Here is a 17,728-nt window from a genome sequence, read left to right as displayed (position 1 = left end):
TTGTACAACAATTCATTACCTGTTTATCACTAGTACTTAAAGAATTCAGGTATTTTTTGTATCTCTGATTTAATATTGTTGAGAATTTCTGATTGATTTAGGGTTGATATTACCTAATATAAAAGTGTACATTTGCATTAGATACTCGTGTTTTGGGTTTCGTTCTGTGGTGCATTTGAGTAGCTGGCAATTATCATCCAGCTTTTTACTTGCACCGCAAAAGACAAATGTCTGGACATTCTTTAGAGAAGAATGTTTTTGTTTTTTTCCTGTCCTGTTATTTGCTTTCTTGCTAGCTTAGAACTCATGAGTTTTTGAGAATTTGTTTGTAAACCGACTTGAAAGACAGAGAACATTAACCCCTCAACATCTTGTATAGCTGTCATCTTTGTGTATTCATAAGCTGTGAAAAATTATCATAGAATCATAGAATGGTTTGTATTAGAAGGGACATTAAAGATCACCTAACTCCAACCACCCTGCCACGAGTAGGGACACCTTCCACTACACCAGGTTGCTCAAAGCCCCATTCAGCCTGGCCTTTAACACTTCTAGGGATGGGGCATCCACAACTTCTCCTGGGCAACCTGTTCCAGTGCCTTACCACCTCGTAGTAAAGAATTTCCTCCTTATATCTAATCTAAACCTTCCCTCTTTTAATTTAAAGCCATTACGCCTTGTCCTGTCACTGCTCTCCCTGGCAAAGAGTCCCTCCCCAGCTTTCCTTTAGGGCCCCTTTAGGTATTGGAAGGCTGCTACAAGATCTCCCCAGAGCCTTCTCTTCTCCAGTCTGAGCAACCCCAGTGCTCTCAGCGTGTCTTCATAGGACAGATGGCTCCAGTCCCTTGATCATTTTTTGTGGCCCTACTCTGAACTCATTCTAATACTTCCATGTTCTTCTTGTGCTGGGGGACCCAGAGTTGAACACAGTATTCCAGGTAAATTATGTAGCTCTATTACCTATATTAAACATACAAGGGGGCATAAGTGCTTTTGAGCTATGATCATGTATTCAGTATAATTTTTGAGCTAGACTAGACTTCTAAGCCAACAGGATCAAGGAAATTTTCTACCTTCTTATGTTGGAACGTACTCATATACATATAAACATATAAAAAATGTCCCACTTGACAGCAAGACAATACTAGCATATTTTGTGATTCTACAAACTTAGTACTGAAGTTTTTTTCTTGTTTATATTTTGGGGGTAGATTTAATTACACATGAATCATTTTCCTTAACACAACCTTACAGCTTCGCTGAGAGTGCGCGAGAACAGTATGAAAAACTGTCCAACATGCACAACAACATGACTAAATTGTATGAAAATTTGGGAGAATACTTTAGCTTTGATCCCAAAACAGTAAGCATAGAAGAATTCTTTGGCGATCTGAGCAACTTCAGAACTCTGTTTTTGGTAAGTAATGTCTGCAAAACATCATATATTCTTATTTTTCCTTTGGGTTCTTTCAAGTTTAATTCCTTCCTCTTCTTTCTTCCTAGAGTTTTAGTTAACTTCTTGTTTTATACTGTGGCAGGGTGTCAGATGCATGTGTCCAGAATTAATTTGATTTTGGTCACTGATAATTATAATTTTTTAACTTGCAAACCCAACTGTCAATGTGAGCAAGACATGGATAATCAGAAAACAGGTAAAAAAAACAACCCTCCCCACTCCCCCACCCCCCACCTCACAAAGCCCCAAACAACAAAAATGAAAACCACCAAAAAAACACAAACTCTTAGTGAATAATGGAACAAAAAGCAGAATGGGCATACCTATGTTCACATTGTGTAGGAATCTGACTCATGTCTTCATGATGCTGTGATGCTAAAGCTTAGACTTTCATAATAAGCCCTCTGTTTCTGACTGAATTCTGAATACTCACTTAGATGTTCGTAGTACTATTTCTATTCAGCTGGTATGGTTGCTATCAGGGTTTGGCTTCTTTATGTCGGAATTTAAGTATTTTATTCAACACCTAAGTTTTTAAATGGGTTTAATGTCATCTTTCCTAGTGGCTGTCTGGAAGCCATAATCAGCTGCACCGTAGGAAGTGCACAAGGAAAACAGATGCCTGGAGTGTCACATTACGTCTCTAGAGAATATTAAAATTTCTTGGAAATACCACTGTTTACCATCCAGCTGTAGCTCTGAGATGTGTCTTTTGCCAGTATCTGGCTTAATTCATCACATAATCATAGGAATTTCGGTTTTTGGTGTGATGGATGAATAACCACTTTAAAATGTAATTTTAGTGTTAAGTTTACTGTATTAGTAAACTTCTACTACAATATATCTAACTGTTCATTTTAATTTGGCTGTAATTATTCTTTTTTTACTGTAAGCAAATTGCCAATTTTTTTATAATAAGTAAGTAGGCCAACACATCTGCATGAAGATGTGTCAAAAACAGGAATAGTTGTCATAAGCTATTTCAATGCATTTACTTTTTCATAAATCCAAAGCTTACATTTTCAAACATGGATGTCTAATTTTTGAAGTCTACTTCATTGTAACTACTTGAAGCAGACTTCAAACTAGCAATATCCAAATACTGTGGTGAAAAACCTGTCCTCAAGTCTGTATTTAAACGGCTTTGAAGGTGATAAGAGCCAGAGAACAAATATCCAGGTTTTCTAGAGAGCATATTAGAATGAAAATACTTCCAGTTGCTTAAATATGTCTACTCCTTCTTTGTTGACTACCTCAAGATCTGACTAATAGCCTGTTGCTCTTTGCTGGTTATAATTGTATTTGAAGTGACTGAATAATAACGGCGGGGAGGGTGGGATCAGCTTTAATTCATTGCTATTTATTTAAGGAGAAAATTCTCTGAGATTTATCTGTATGCTTGTCCAGGAGACAAATCTCTTTTCATGTCAAGGTATAATAGTTATATATTTTCTATATGAAATGCCATATTCTATAAAATAGAGTGGTTATTCTGTCCTTTATCCTTTAATATGATGGCTATAATATATATTATAATAATAGTTAAGATTTTATATATGTCTAATATTTTTGTAATTTAAAGAACAAAGAGTCGACTCAAGAAAAATCTAGGATTAATCCCACTGGCAGGAATTACCACAAGGCTTGGGGTGCCAAAATTTCAAATGTATGAATGCAATAAATCTTCTGCTGATATAAGTTCCACAGTCTGCAAAGACACAAATCAGGTTATTTTATGAGCTTTTAATTTTTATGTCATATTTAGAACATCAGCACTATGTTGTCGGCTGTGTTATGTCTAAATTCATGTGGTTATGTTGATTGGACTTTCAGAGATTATTTAATCCACCTATATATTCCAAGGTAAGGTCAAGTTACAGCAGGTAGCCTAGGGCCTTGTTCAGTTAAATTTTTATTCGGGAATGGAGACTTCATGACCTCTCTGTTTTCCACAGTGATCACACTTGTGGTGGCAGAATAGGAAAAAAGTTATAACATAAGAGACTGTATTTATTGTCTCTTGTTCAATTGCTTTGCACCTCTGAGAAGAATCTAGATCTGTCTTTTGTACACCATCCCATTATGTTGTGTAGATAGCAATTAGGTTGCCCGAGAGCCTTCTCTTCTTACAGGAGAACAAACTCAGTTCTCAGCTTCTGCTTGTCATATGCTCCAACCTCATGACCATCTTGATATCAACTACTGGACACGCTCCAATATTCATTGAAACTCATTCTGGGCACAGAACTCCTCCAGATATGTTTTTACAAGGAGTGGTAAAGTGGAAGAATTGCCTCCTTCAACCTGTTACTGTACTTTTTAAATAGTTGACTGTGGATTCCAACTTCTTTGTTCCAAAGGCACACTGCTGCCTCTCATCCAAACAATTGTTCACAAGTTAACTTCATTTTTCTTCAGAGCAGCTTTCTAGGATTGCTTTTGCATTTTACATTAGTTGTGTTTAGGGTTAAGTAATGTGGTGTTAGCCTATACTATAGAAAACTGTATATTTGCGATTTTTTTGGTTGTTCAATTTTTAAGTTTTACTGAATTTCCTAAATATCATTTGTGAGAATACTGTCTGGAATGGATTTCACTGCATCTCTAATACCTTTACTTCAGTGATGATTGTTATGTGGCCTTGAAGTATCTGTTTTTTTATTTGTTTTTCAAATATTTGCTAATTTACCTCACTTAAATGAGGTCCTGCTTTTAAATCCAGAATGTTCAGGAGGCTTTGAACATTTGCACATTAAATACAGAATGCAGGTAAATGCAGTGTGACTTGGGAGGAAGGAAGTGTATTACGTCACTGAAGAATTTTAATTTACACTGAGAATAAATTTCTCTTCTGTATGCAGTTTGTTCACTTGTACTTATAGCAAGGCTCCAGATAGCCAATTCTCACTGTTTTAGGAAACTGTTAAAAATTAGGGCATTTCTAACTTTATTTTTAATCACTGAAATAACTGTAGCAATCAGAGTAATGAAGGTGTTGAAAACTACTAGCAAACTACTGTTAATTATTATTCCCAACATGCACATAATCCTCTTGTTAATGCTGTATACAAATCTTCTGCAAATACTCCTCTGTGGATATGGAAAAGAGGTGTAAATTCTATAAACTACCCAGATAATTTTTACCATGAGATGTTACCTGGGTTTTATTTGCCAGGATGTCCTTTACTTTCTTTATGTATGAGTGCGGGAACATCTGTGTTCTTAAGATTACTAGACAGTACTGAAAGCAGACAGCAAACTTGTCTTGACGTTTGTTTTCTTTTTTCCTTTTTTGCTTTTATTGGAGGGGAAGAGGATATTATCATAGTGTTTGGTAAAGATAAAATACTCCTTGAACATCGAATCTAGCAGAAAAAGGATTTACTTTGAGCAAGTAGTTGTATATTTTCAGTAGACTGCAACTATTCTTCATTTTTTCCAATGTAATCCGTCTTTAGTATTTCACTTACATACTAAATTACTTTTAATGGACTTTTCCTTCTTAAAATTCAGATAGAACTGTTAGCTATTCACAAATCAAGAAGACAGCATCTTTCTGGTAGGCACTTCACAGTCATGTACTTCCTTGTCAATGAGGATCACGATAACCTCACATGTATGTTTTCATAATCCTTGTTAAAAGGTTATTATGTTTGAATAATACCTCCACAACACCTTCATCTTGTGCTGTAAATGCAGTCAGCAAATTAATGCATTGCAAAACATAATTGTTTTATTACCTAATTGATGTAAAGTGCCTTCTGTGTTCAGGGAAAGTAATTACAGATGCAAACTTGAGTTATACCTCCTTGCAGAGATCAGAATCCACCAGCAATTCTGCTTTTGGAGTTTCTAAACACCTATGTATGGTCACCTCTTCTTAGGATATTTGTATGATGTTTGTTTTACTTAATACGAAAAAACTGCAGTAAAAATTTTTTTTTTTTTTTTTTTAGGGTGGGAGATTATTCTAAAGACTAAATCTCCATGAATTAATTCAGTTTACTAAGACAGAACTATCGAGTTCTGTATTCTGGTTTGGAATATCAGACTTGCATTCCAAACAGAAAAGACAGACAACAAATAGTCTTTCCAAGTTTCTAGAGAAGTGGGGCTAATTTCTTGTGTCGCTTTATAATTTTAGGAAGTGGGCAGTAGTCTAGTAAGATACTGTTTTAATGCTGTATGTGTTGGTCTGAATAGCTAATTATCTGTGTGGTGCTAAGGTTTTTAAAAGTTTTTATCTGTATTATCTTCTAAGCCTCTTTAAATATAAAATATTAAAGCTTCAGTATAAAAAAGTGAGATCTGAGATGTGTATAGCTTAAGGAAAAGCTTTCTTTCCTTAGTATAATTTGTGCTTTAGTCAAATTGACTTGTTCAGATATATACACTAGTTGTAGTAATTGTAATTAGGTCTTTTGAGAATTTCCTGACTTATTTTATCCACTAGAGCAGAACCTTGTAGACTTCAGTGGCGTAAAGATTCTTGTTTAAGGATTTAATTTTTCCATATGCATGAAGAAGGCCTAGGGCAAGCATTAGAAGTTCGCAGTACAATGATTTTATTTTATATGAGGAAAATTATTTTAAAGAATTAAAATTTCCTGCAACATTTTGATGGCTATGAAAAGTTTTTCAAAAAGAAAAAGCATTTCATTTTCAAGTTTAAGGAAAAAAGCAAGAAAAAGCAAGAAATCACTGAAACTCATTTAGTCTGTGGAATTTACTGTAAAAATTCATAACCACTGGTAAGAATTCAGGAACCATTGGAGAAAACTGAGTATATACAGCATTTCCAGATGTTCTCTAGAGTATGCCTACTTATTAAATGTGTTGTTTTCAAACCAGAGTAGTGCCTGCATGCTGCTTCTAAGTATTTTTTTTTCCCCATTTATGGTAAATGGTTGAAGTAGATGGCCAAAATATAATTCCAGGTATTTTTTGAAATATGGATGACTTGGTTCTTCGTGTTTGTCTTTCTCCAGATTTATTTCTTGTGCTACAGCTGCTAACAAATAAAAGTTCAGGAGTTCTTCAGATGGCTGCTTTCGGTTTTGTTGCTAACATTTCTGGTGTGAACGTTTATGATAAGACATACCATAGAATCATGAGGTAATTTAGTGGGGAAGAACATACTAGAGAGTCATTGAGTCTGACATCCTGCTCAAAGCAGGGCTAGTGCAGTAGTTCAAGCTGCGTGGGACCATGTTTTGAATATCTCCATGAATTGAGATACCCTGTCTGTGGAAGACTGTGTTGAAGGCTTTGGTAAAACCAAGATAAATAACAACAAACATGCATTGCCTTCCCCTCCACAGAGCCAGTCAGTCATTTCGGTATAGAAGCTAGTCAGATTGGTCAGGCACAATTTGTCCCTGCTAAGTCCATTCTTTTGGTTTCCAGTCAGCATCTTGTCCTTAATGTAACAGGAAATGGCTTCCAGAAGGAAACATGTTGTGAACTTCCTGAAAACACAAGTGATGGCTGAGTAGTATGTAGTTCACCAAGCTTTCCTCACTCTTTTTAAGATGAGAATAACACTTGCTTTTCACAGGCTTTGGGATGTCCCTTGAGTCCTGCAGCTTTTTGATGAAATAGAGGCCTTGCAGTGACATCAGTCAGCTGCCCCAGTAGCCTGTGAGACAGCGATGGTAAAGGTTGAGATGAAGAAGGCACTGAGTACCTGAGACTCTGACGTTAGGTTCCATACTCCATTCAGCAGCAGACCTCTCTCTTCCTTAATCAGCCTTTGTAGATGTAAATGCCCTTCTCATTGCCTTTAACGTCACTTGCCAATTTTATCTCCCACTGAGCTTTGGTTTTCTTAATTCTTTCCCTCCCTGTGCAGTAGTGCTGTATTTCTCTTGTGTAGTGTAACCATGCTTCTAGCTTTCAACTTATCTGTTTTACATCAGAGCTACATCAAGAGTTCCTTGTTCAACCACACTTAAACCTGCCAAACCTCCTCAGCTTCCTGCATGACAGGATGGTGATCTTAGTGCTTGGAGAAGGTTTTCCTTGAAGATCGGTTATGTGTGTGTGTGTATATATATAGATATATAGATAATATGTTGTGTTTTAATTGAATCTACAGCATATATAGTTCTAGATAAAGGCCAGTCATCGGCACTTAGAATTCAACACAGCCCTTCAAGAAATCTTGACATTTCTTCTGTTAGCTTTGTATAACAGCTTTAACCACTATTTCCCTTTGCTTAACCTGTGACTCTGTATATAATTTTGCTGTGTGAAAGCAAGTATGCTGACTAAATAAATTACTGACTCTCTGTTATTTTTCTTGGTCATTTTTCTTTCTCTTCTTTCATTTGCAACTGCAGATAAGATTGTTATGCTATATAATAATGAAATTCAGCTAGTGTTTTTGAAAAAGATGAAATATATCAATGTCTTTAATTTTAGGCTCATCTTTAATCAGAAATATGTTCTGAAAGGCACATTTAATGGTCACAGAGAAATCTGTGTTTATGTATGTATGCACATATATACATATCTATATCATATATAAAATATGTGCTTGTTGCATGATACGTTTTTCTTGTAATGCTTATATTGCACTATTTCAATGTTAAGAAAATAAAAACATTTGGTCTTTTGAAAATATGTTCAAGACTGTGCTGATCATTGTCAGAAGTGGCGTACATTAAACGGAAAATAATGCCAGTTTTTGATTTCTTGAAATAAACAATATATGCATGCATCATCTTTCCTAATTATTTCTTCTGCAAGTTGGAGAGAAACAATACTTACTAAATGCACCTCCATAAGTTCTAAGTATTTAGAAGTTGTTGAGCTGAATATCAAGTTGTAGAGTTTATCAGAAAAGAAGTTCTGGAACAGTCAGTGTTGCTTTTTCATTTTTCACTTTTCTGATCAAAGTATATCACTTATACAGTGATACTTATTTTGGTTCAGTAGTTTCCCAAATTATTTTCCAACAAGATTATCCATATAAATAAGCTGTTATTCTGTTATCCCTAAGCAACAGCAGAAAAGGAAATTACAAGGAGGCCGTGTAGGCAGGTACAGTAGCTGACCTTTCTCTGTTTTTTGAGACATATTGACTGCCACTGGAATGTTTCGTTATACTTGGAGAAGGGGTGGGAGTGGTAGAGCTGACTTTTTTTTTTTGGAGAAGTATACATTGGCTTGTTGAATAGAAATTGATTTATTTATGAACCTTTTTTTCATTTTTTTAATATCTTTAAGACTGCCCTCACACAGAGTTTGCAGTCAAATACCAAATTAATCTCATAGCTAGTTCTTTATCAGTATCCATCTAGCTGTGTGAAAGTAAATCATTTTTTGCACTGTTTTGTGATGTTAGGAGAAGAAGGCTCTGCATACTTAAGAATTCACATTTAAATTTGCAAAAGTGTCTATCATATGCTTGCAAATAACCAAATAAACTTAGAGCACCTATGACTTACCTAACCAAAAATTGAGCCATTGGCTCAAAGCCAATGGCTTTTGAGCCATTTCAATTTATCAAGCTGCAGTATAGTGAATCAATCTAGAAATGTGGATGGAAGAAACAGAGTTATATTATTTATGTATGCTATATCTGCTCACTTTTTATTTCTAGGCTTTTCTACCCTTTTTGCAGGAAACATAGTTAGAGCCAAGAGTGTAGTGAGAGGACTAAATCAAGTTTGCATTGCTTTACCTCAGAAGTCTTCTTTACCTTTTGCTGTTGGAAATCCTGCCCTTCTTGGTCTTTACATGGCTGTGCTGCTTCTTGTTCAGTCTCTTTTTTTCCCTAAGATGGGGTAGAATATTTAAACCTTAGAAGTGAGCTTTTAACAAGTAATTCTTTGTCACCTCTGCCTAGGTTTATTTCTTTGATTTAGTGCTTAGATACATCTTCATAACCTTGTTGTATTCAAGGAACATCACAAGAACTAAGTAAAGCACTTGAGCATGAGGACTTTGTAAATGAAACCTGATTCAAAATCAAGCTGGGGCATGTGTGTGTGGGGAGGAATTACGTATTTTCCTCTGTCAGAGCTGACAGTTACAGGGAAATTGAATCAAAAGTAGCAATTTTGTTTTTTCCTCATATAATAGTAGATCCACAGAATAAGAATATGCCTTTCATATTTGGGACATTTTGGAAAAAATATTTTTTTAGCTAATATCGATTTAGTCCTTCCTTTCAGTGAAAGTAAACACAAATTTCTGTTGTCCTTCGTTTGCAGCATAACCTTGGAACAATTGCAACCTGATATACTTGGTTTGGTATAGTTTTCAGGCTCTTATCAAGTAATGATTAATCAGTTGCCTGAAGCAAGATGCCTGTTTGCTCTTTTCTGTTTTGGTTCTTCACTTTAGCCTGCTGTCTCACAAACTTTATATCAAATGATCTGAAATATTTTTATCTGTCACTTTCTGGATGTTTGTTTTTGTTGGCACTAGAGTATTTACAAATATCCACCAAATCTGTCATGCCTGCATTTAAAAATGCACATAAATTTCCTTTTAATGAGGTTGTATGCTTTATGAAAGGTGTGTGAAATGTATAACATGAGATGTATTTTTTTTCCGTATATAGCTCTTAAATTTTTCATTATTTTTTTTCCCTGTGGGCTCCCCCTTTCATGCAGGTAGTCTTAAAGATGAATATTAAGTCTATAAGCAATGTTGCAATAATGTCTATAAAAATACGATAAAATTTGAGGAGGTAAAAAAAAACCAAAAACTTAGAGGTAAAATCTGGCATTTATAGGCATAGTTGTTGTGAAATGCAAAGAAGATTCTTCCTTCGGTGAAGGGATATTTTTGATATTTGGTGGACTTTTGTCAGTGGTGACTGCTTCTCTCTCCTAGAAAAGATTTTTGTAAGTGCAGCTTTTTGAGTAAGAAAATCTTTTGATTACATTATAAATGTACTTAAAGAAAAAAGGGTTGTATTCTAGTATAGTGAAATATTTAACCAGATACAAGTAACATCAGTTGGCAGTATGTGATGATTGCTTGTAAAAGTCCATTGAAATAAACTGCACTTTTGTGTCAGCAGTGCCTTTTGATTCACTGATGATTTGTGAGTAGCTGGGATATTTTACTGTAACCCTGATCCAGAAAATGGAACTCCCCCCAAAATGATAGGATATTAAATGATCTTTTTATTGGGCCACAAGTATCCTGGTCTTTCAAGGTTTTTAAGAAGTATGTCCTGTATCAAGCAGGAAACAAAACATTCGTTTCAAAACTTGTTTCTTTCATATGAAGACTTTTTCATCACAGTGAATTCAGCAGCTTGAGTATAATGTCCTTGTAAGCCCTTTTCTTCTTTCTAATATTTGTTTACTTATACTATGCTTCAAAGCAAATGTTAAGCTGTATGATGCAGGAGCTTTTTTTTTCCTGTGGCTGTTTTTGAAGCATCCCTTGAATGCAGTAGGACATTGGTTACAATAATATAAATCAATGAGTATACAATACACAATACATAATCATATATATTTTTTATGAAAGGCACTATATAAATTCAAGCTGAATTCTCAGGCTTTAAACTAGTAAGTTGAGTTTGTAATTCAAGAATGACTTGAAAGAAAGGGAGTGTTTATTCACTCGTCTTCCAGGTTATTTGTCTGGGAATACAGTTTCTCCCTTCTGCCTTTAAAAGAAAAAAAAAAAATCACCAAGAAGTACTTCCTGCAGCAAAGTTTTCCAGAAGGCAATACTGAAACATTGCCCCTACTAACAGGCAGCATGTAGCAAGCCCTTGCTGTCCTCCTTAAAAAAAAAAAAAAAAAAAAAAAGCCAACCAACCACACAGGAAGAAACACCCGAAGACCCTTTTCTAAGGTCTCTCATTTCTCATCTAAGTCCAACTTGTGCTAATGAGAACTTCTTTTTTTTTTTTTTAATAAGATAAATCAGGAATTGGGTGTAGGCAAGGAAAGTTTATAAGTAATGGAATTGCAGGCAAAAGGATTCATATAGGTGTGGTAACTTACTGACTTTGTTAACAGGTTGTTAGTGCTGCTAGGTAGGTGGCTGCCCTATTTCTGACATGCAAGGGTAAGGATGTCATTTCTCTTAGAAGATAATAAAAAATTACAATAAAAAATAAACTGAATTGCAGTACACTGCATTTACAAGCACTAAAAAGCAGTCGAGTGTAGGAATAACTGGCAAAGTAGATGTGATTGGGATTTGTTTCTGGCAAGTCTAACTTGTTTCTTTGGCAGTGTCATAGGTCTTGTGGATGGGAAAACTAATAGATATATTTTATGGTAGTGAGGCCTTTGGATAATTTTTTTCAGACGTAATATAGGATAACGTGGTCTAGAAGAAACAGAAGTTAGGCTTCCTAATCTTGAAAAGGGACATGATTAAAACTTTTTTTTTTTAGCATTTTCGATAGTTTTAAGCTGACTGTCCAGTCAGTACTGATTGCAGTAAGTCTAATTGAGTCTTCTCGGTGTTCCTTAGCATTATCTTGGAAGCTTATAAAACTTAAATGAGGATTTTAAATCCTTATTCCACTCTGAAAACCAGCCATAGTTTAGAATGTCGAGAATCACAGTACTTAAGATGTGAATCTAACCCAGATGTTGAAGAACTCTTGTAAACAATAGGGTTTATTACCTCTTCTAAGTGACTCCCTTTGGCAAGATTCTAAGTCTAAAAGAGACCCTACCACAGAAGATGCTCACAGTCTACAGATGCTTGCATCTGCACCTATCACATTTGTTAGAGAAAAAGCTGTGTTTGGGTCTTGGGTTAGTAGTAATCTGATCTCTCTCTTGAAGTCTCCGCAAGGGCACTCCATCAACTCTCAGGCTCATCATTGTGCTTGTTCATATATCATATCAAGATAATAATTTGATAATTTGAACCTCCCATTTGTCTTAATTGTCATTTGATTGATCACTGTTACTACATCTTCAATTAGCTTGCTGATGTTGGAGTAAATTAGCTTATTTCCTGAAGTTTAGATTGGCTTATCATGTTCAGGAAATTCCAAAGCAAGCTAATAGAATTGGATTATTCTGTCAAAATGTAATATGAAGCATGAAGTGGAAGGTATGGGAAGCCTTGGGAAAAAAAAAATTGCAGATGAGTATCCTTGCAATGTTGTGGTGTTTTTTTTCGTGTTTTTCATTTCCTAAGGGTGTATTGATATATATTCTCTGGAAGGAACACTTTTGCTTAATAGTCTCTGTCTTCTCTTGAAGAAAGCATGTAAAAGCTTTCAAACCCATGCTGTTTTATTTTATTGTTCTTTTGATGGGTTTGGTGTTTAGGTACTTAAATCAATATACGTTGCACAGCGTAGTCATCCTTGCAATCTCTGTTAAAATTTGAGAATTTCTAGGCAAAAACTTTGAGTCCTTTCAACGCATCACATTTAAGATCCTGATCTATGGAAGAACAAAACTATCACTTTCTGCTTGATTTTAGGCACGTGTAGAAAGTTTAGGAATAGATTTTACAAAATCACCTTGAAATAAGTTTTTTGTTTTTTGTTTTTTGGTGTTTTTTTTTTTGTTAAAATGTAGGGTTTCACTTGCATAATGGTGCAAAGCTTCGCATGCTGACCTATTTATCCATCTCTTTCTTGACCCAAAAAGATCTGTTTTTGACCTAAACAACAATTTGTCTGATGTGGTCCTCGGTTCCTCTGCTCAGATTGTTAACAGATATTTTTTTCATTTCTGTAAGGTCAATAATACACATTTGTTAGTATGTAAGTATGCATTTCAGCTCTGTCTCTTTCAGTAATAACCTGAATTAGGCATGTGTGTTTACTCTGGTACTAAAATATTGAATTAAGTAAGTTAATAAAACAGTTCCAAATCTGTCTGCTTGACAACTATTTTGTAATTATTGGAAAGCATGTTGCTGGGACATGCTTACTTATTAATTGTTACCCTTAAACTTGATTCAGTAAATAGTGAAGGATTCTTCTACCTTACACAGCTATACAGTTCTAAGTATATTAAAATGTAATATTGCTGATTAGCTGGTGCAAAACCCTCCTCCCCACCTTGCATATACAACAGCAGCTACACCTGCAGAAGTCTTACCCTGTAATGGCATCTGTAGGGTGTGAGAAGACGTAATGATGAACTAGTGTAGATGACCCCCTCCCTTGTCCAGAAATCCTGATTTCTTTGATAAAGAACTGTCTGGTGCCAGCAAGACAGGCAGATATTGGATGTAGACGCACCTAAGAGCCATAATGATAAGTAGCAGCTGGAAGCAAGTGGACTGTACTTAATGAGCAACACAAGGTGGTGCATATATTTATGCATGTTAATTTATGTGCTGCATAAGGTGTAGTAAGCCGGATGGCTCTGCTTGGGGTCGTGTACATGCCTTGGTTTGGCCCTTGTCCCCAGCCCCAGCTCTGGCATTGTGTTGGGACCCCAGTGCTGAATGGCTGTGCCTTTGAGTAAATGCCGGTGCTCCTGCTAATGCTGGCCTTGGTCCTGGGTGAGCTTGACCTGCAGTGACAGCATCCCAAAGATGTTTTATGTTAGATATAATGGCTGGGATTCATGAATCATAGGGCAGTATCCTAAATAATCTTTTCTACTTACTGTTTTGTAGCCACCCATCAGGAAATTCAGTATTTCTGTTCTTGTTTAATTCTAGGTTGCTGTATCTCTTTTGCATTATTGTCATAAGGATAACTTGAATGTTATCCTCCATGGAATACTTATGAAAGATCTTTATACGAACACATTGAGCAATCTGCTGCATCTTAACTCTTTCTGTATATGAATTTCCAGTTAATTTGAGTTCACTGTTCTTATTGATTTATGATGCAATTCTTTATTTCTTGTAATGTTGAATCACATATTTTGCTGGTGCAAGGCAAATTTAGGGAAGGTCTGAGGGATCTGCAAGTATTATTTTTAAGGCATAGAGAATGAATTTCTGTGGACGCCTCACATTATGCTATTAAAGTGGTGTAGAAATTCAATTTAAAGTGGCATTTTTACGCATAAAAATCAAGTACTCTCTTCTGTTACTTTGCAGAATGAATGATGATAAGTTGATTATATTACATCTCATAGGCAGCGTGCGTAAAAGTGAATGAATGTAACCTAATAGATGTCTTTTTAGAACTCAACCACTTTAGCTTTTCTCAAAGTGGTAACATTGAAGGGCGTTTATAATTCTTATTTTTTCTGCTTTAATTTTTATTTTATAGTATCGGCATAGGTCATGTTCCTGCTAATGTTACTGTGTGCATAAGTTTTTGTAAAAGCCATCTGTTACAGCTGTTTGAATCCACTAGCCTCGAAATTTATGCATGTATATGGCCCATACACTTTTGCTGCTGTATGAATCGCTCCAAAAAATTGAATGCCCAATTTTAATTGTGTGACATCTCTAGACTTTAGAATGGTAGGCCATGAGTTACACACCATGGTAAGTCATGTGCAGGCTTGTTGTACCTTTATATTAGAAATCACTGGGCTAGTTCACAGTCTGGAGGTCTAGAAAGTGAGCAAAGAGTAAATAAGGAAGTACCCAACCCACATGGGGGTGACAAATAATTATGTAGAGGGAAACTTAAAGGATTTGTGTTATAATCAAGGTAGAGCAAATTCTGTAAACAACACTGTTCATGCGAGTCAAAGTTCTCTTTACCTTTATTTAGACTCATCTTCAACTAGCTTTGAAAAAGAATGGTCAATATTAATTCAAATATGAAGTATGTTTATAAATACAGATGAACATATAATTATTTTGGTTTAGCCACATAGCTTGAAAAACATCTGGTAATATGTTCTTGTGAATGATATATTTCAGGCTATTGTCTGACTGTCTATAGTAGTAAATGACATAGCAAATGTGGAACTGGCTGGTGGAGAGTAATGATAAGTACTTTCTGTGTGGTTTGGTTCTGGGATACTTTTTTGAAGGAAAAGGATTACCTTCACTAAACAATGTTGATGTGTCAAATAGCAAATCGTTTTCTTTTTTCAGTCTTCATTTTTAAGTGGTATGTAAAGGAAAAGAAGAGAGAGTCAATTTTAAGGAATGTGGCATAAAATTGGGTGGGTGAGTGGGTAGGAGGTTCAAGAGGATAAGGGATAGCAGGAAAGGATCCACTAAATACTAATCAGAATACTAGACCATTACTAAAGAATTGCTGGACTACTACAGTGAAGCCAAGGGTGAATAAGACTTGGGATTATTATTTTTTTTTCTAGAGTAACTCTACTGTTGCTATGAAAAGCCTTCTGAAACTGTATGGGTGCAGTGTTCCATTGCACTCTATTAGTTCCAAAACTGCCAGTCTGGGAACTAAGAGCCCCAGAGACTTGTTAGTGTGATGTCCCGTTTGGATTTCTGTCTCTGTTTTGAATGTTTTTTGTTCGAATTGCCATGAGTAGGTAGCGTATTTTATTAAGTGCATATATTTTGGATTTATGAACTGTGTATTTGCATATAATGTCCTTTCAGTTAGGAAGTTTAGAGGCTGGCACAAATTAATTTTGCAGATACAATAAATTTATGGCTTGTTTAGTTCAGTCTATAGTAGTCTTCCTGATAGAAAATACGGCAAAATCTATGACTGTAATCATAATAACTTAATAGCTAGTGGGCTACTTCTAATTGTTAGATGCTACTAGTATACAGGCTACTTAGCTACTTTCTTTCATAAGACTGTGGGCATTTACTTTCATTCCAACTTTTGAAGTTACAGTAAAATGAAATCTCTATCAAGTGTGATTGAATGTGCAGAGACAGAACTGTCCAAAACCAAAAAGGATAAAATAGCGATTTTTTTTTTTTCCCTTCTAAAGCAAAGGTGCTTTACAGTGTGGTAGGTTATGCGATCGTACAGCAAATACAGTTCTTAGTTGAGTTTTCATATGCCTCTACGGGTAACATCACTCATAACTGTGGTATCCAGCATCGCTGCAAAGCAGTATCCCTTATTAAATAAGGTGCTATATGTAGTATTGTACCTCGATGAACTCTTGAAATGGTTGCACTGAAATATGTTGCCCTTGAGATGCATGAGTATTCCATAATTGGAGGTATTTGGGAGTCCTGCATTATCAAATACTGATATAACTTCTGTAAGTCTTAACACTTAAAAATGTTTTTAGATAGGATTTTCTTATGGAAGTGACAGTCATTGTCCATAGTTCATTCCTAGCATGTACACAGGTAGGCAAATAGCTATCTTCCATTTATAAGCATTTGAGATGTCATTTCTGAGAAATATATTGGACTGTGTAATATAGCAAGTCTGCTCCAAATCTCCTATGGGAATTTTATTTGTGGAGTAATATCTGACACATCAATTTGGATCTTTACAGAACATCTACAAATAAATCTTTCTCTTTATTGTATTTGTAATCTTGTGTTTTTTCCTGTATTTTAAGGTATGATTAAATTGCACAGGAAATAAAGTAAACGTTAAAATTGAAACCATTTATTTTATGCCTTGTCCTTAGTAAGTCTTGGCTGTTCTGCTGAAGCATCTTTAATGAGCATGTTGCATTCATTCTGGATGGTTTTAGATCCAGTTGCTCCTTTATTGTACCTGTTTTGTTGGACATAATGTCCAAAATCACCTGAAGCCCAGACCTACACTACTTGTAGGTAAAGTATATTAGGGTACTGTGAGTTGGAGAGGAAAGGAAGCAATACATGTCTAGTTGTGAATATAAATAAGAAAATTACCCTTAACATTTATCATGTCTATCTATAACGTTAAGTGAAATTAAATCATGATGGATTTCAGTGAATTTCCTCGTGATAAATGAATCTTAGGAAGGGTGAAACTAAGGATGTATTTAAGGTCTTACGTAAAAGCTGAAAGGAACTCAAGTATTTATTTTTTTAAGAGAGCAAGGAGTGCAATAGGAATTATGACTGGTTTTGAGCAAAGAAGTAATAAGTGTATTGGGTTTGTGTGTTCAGGTTTTGGTAGTGGAGAGGGGTCACGGTGGAGGAGGCTCTGTGAGGAGAGACTGGACCTGCCCCATGCCAGAAACAGCCAGTTCCAGTCTTTGTCTCAACCCATGAGCTTTTCATCTTATTTTTTCTGCCTGTCCTGTTGAGGAGGGAGAGTGAAAGAGTGGCTTGGTAGGTGTCTGGCAGCCAGCCCAGGTCAACCTAACACAGTAGGAAATCAAGACTAACCTCATTTGGAAAAGGAGGATATATTCTAGATTAAATGTAGGAAGGATTGTGGAAGGTTTTTGTCCAGGAGTGTTCTACATTTATAGCTTTTAGCATGGCACTTTGTGTAACCTGTCACCACAGAGA

The 17,728-nt window shown here is 35.6% G+C and overlaps 1 protein-coding gene across 1 annotated transcript in view; it reads left to right on the top strand.

Annotated features, from left to right (window-relative positions):
• The window catches only part of DIAPH2 (diaphanous related formin 2), a 189,544-nt gene that overhangs the window by 113,393 nt on the left and 58,423 nt on the right, over nt 1-17,728 (top strand). The window contains exon 25 of the mRNA XM_083797793.1: nt 1,254-1,417. Coding sequence (XP_083653919.1) covers nt 1,254-1,417 — 164 coding nt within the window. The remainder of the gene's footprint in view (nt 1-1,253; nt 1,418-17,728) is intronic.

Source organism: Anser anser (genome assembly GCF_964211835.1).
Source record: "Anser anser genome assembly, chromosome: 13".
In the NCBI taxonomy this organism is placed as follows: domain Eukaryota; kingdom Metazoa; phylum Chordata; class Aves; order Anseriformes; family Anatidae; genus Anser; species Anser anser.
Note: the sequence above shows the minus strand (reverse complement) of the source record. Positions and strands in the feature narration are given on the sequence as shown.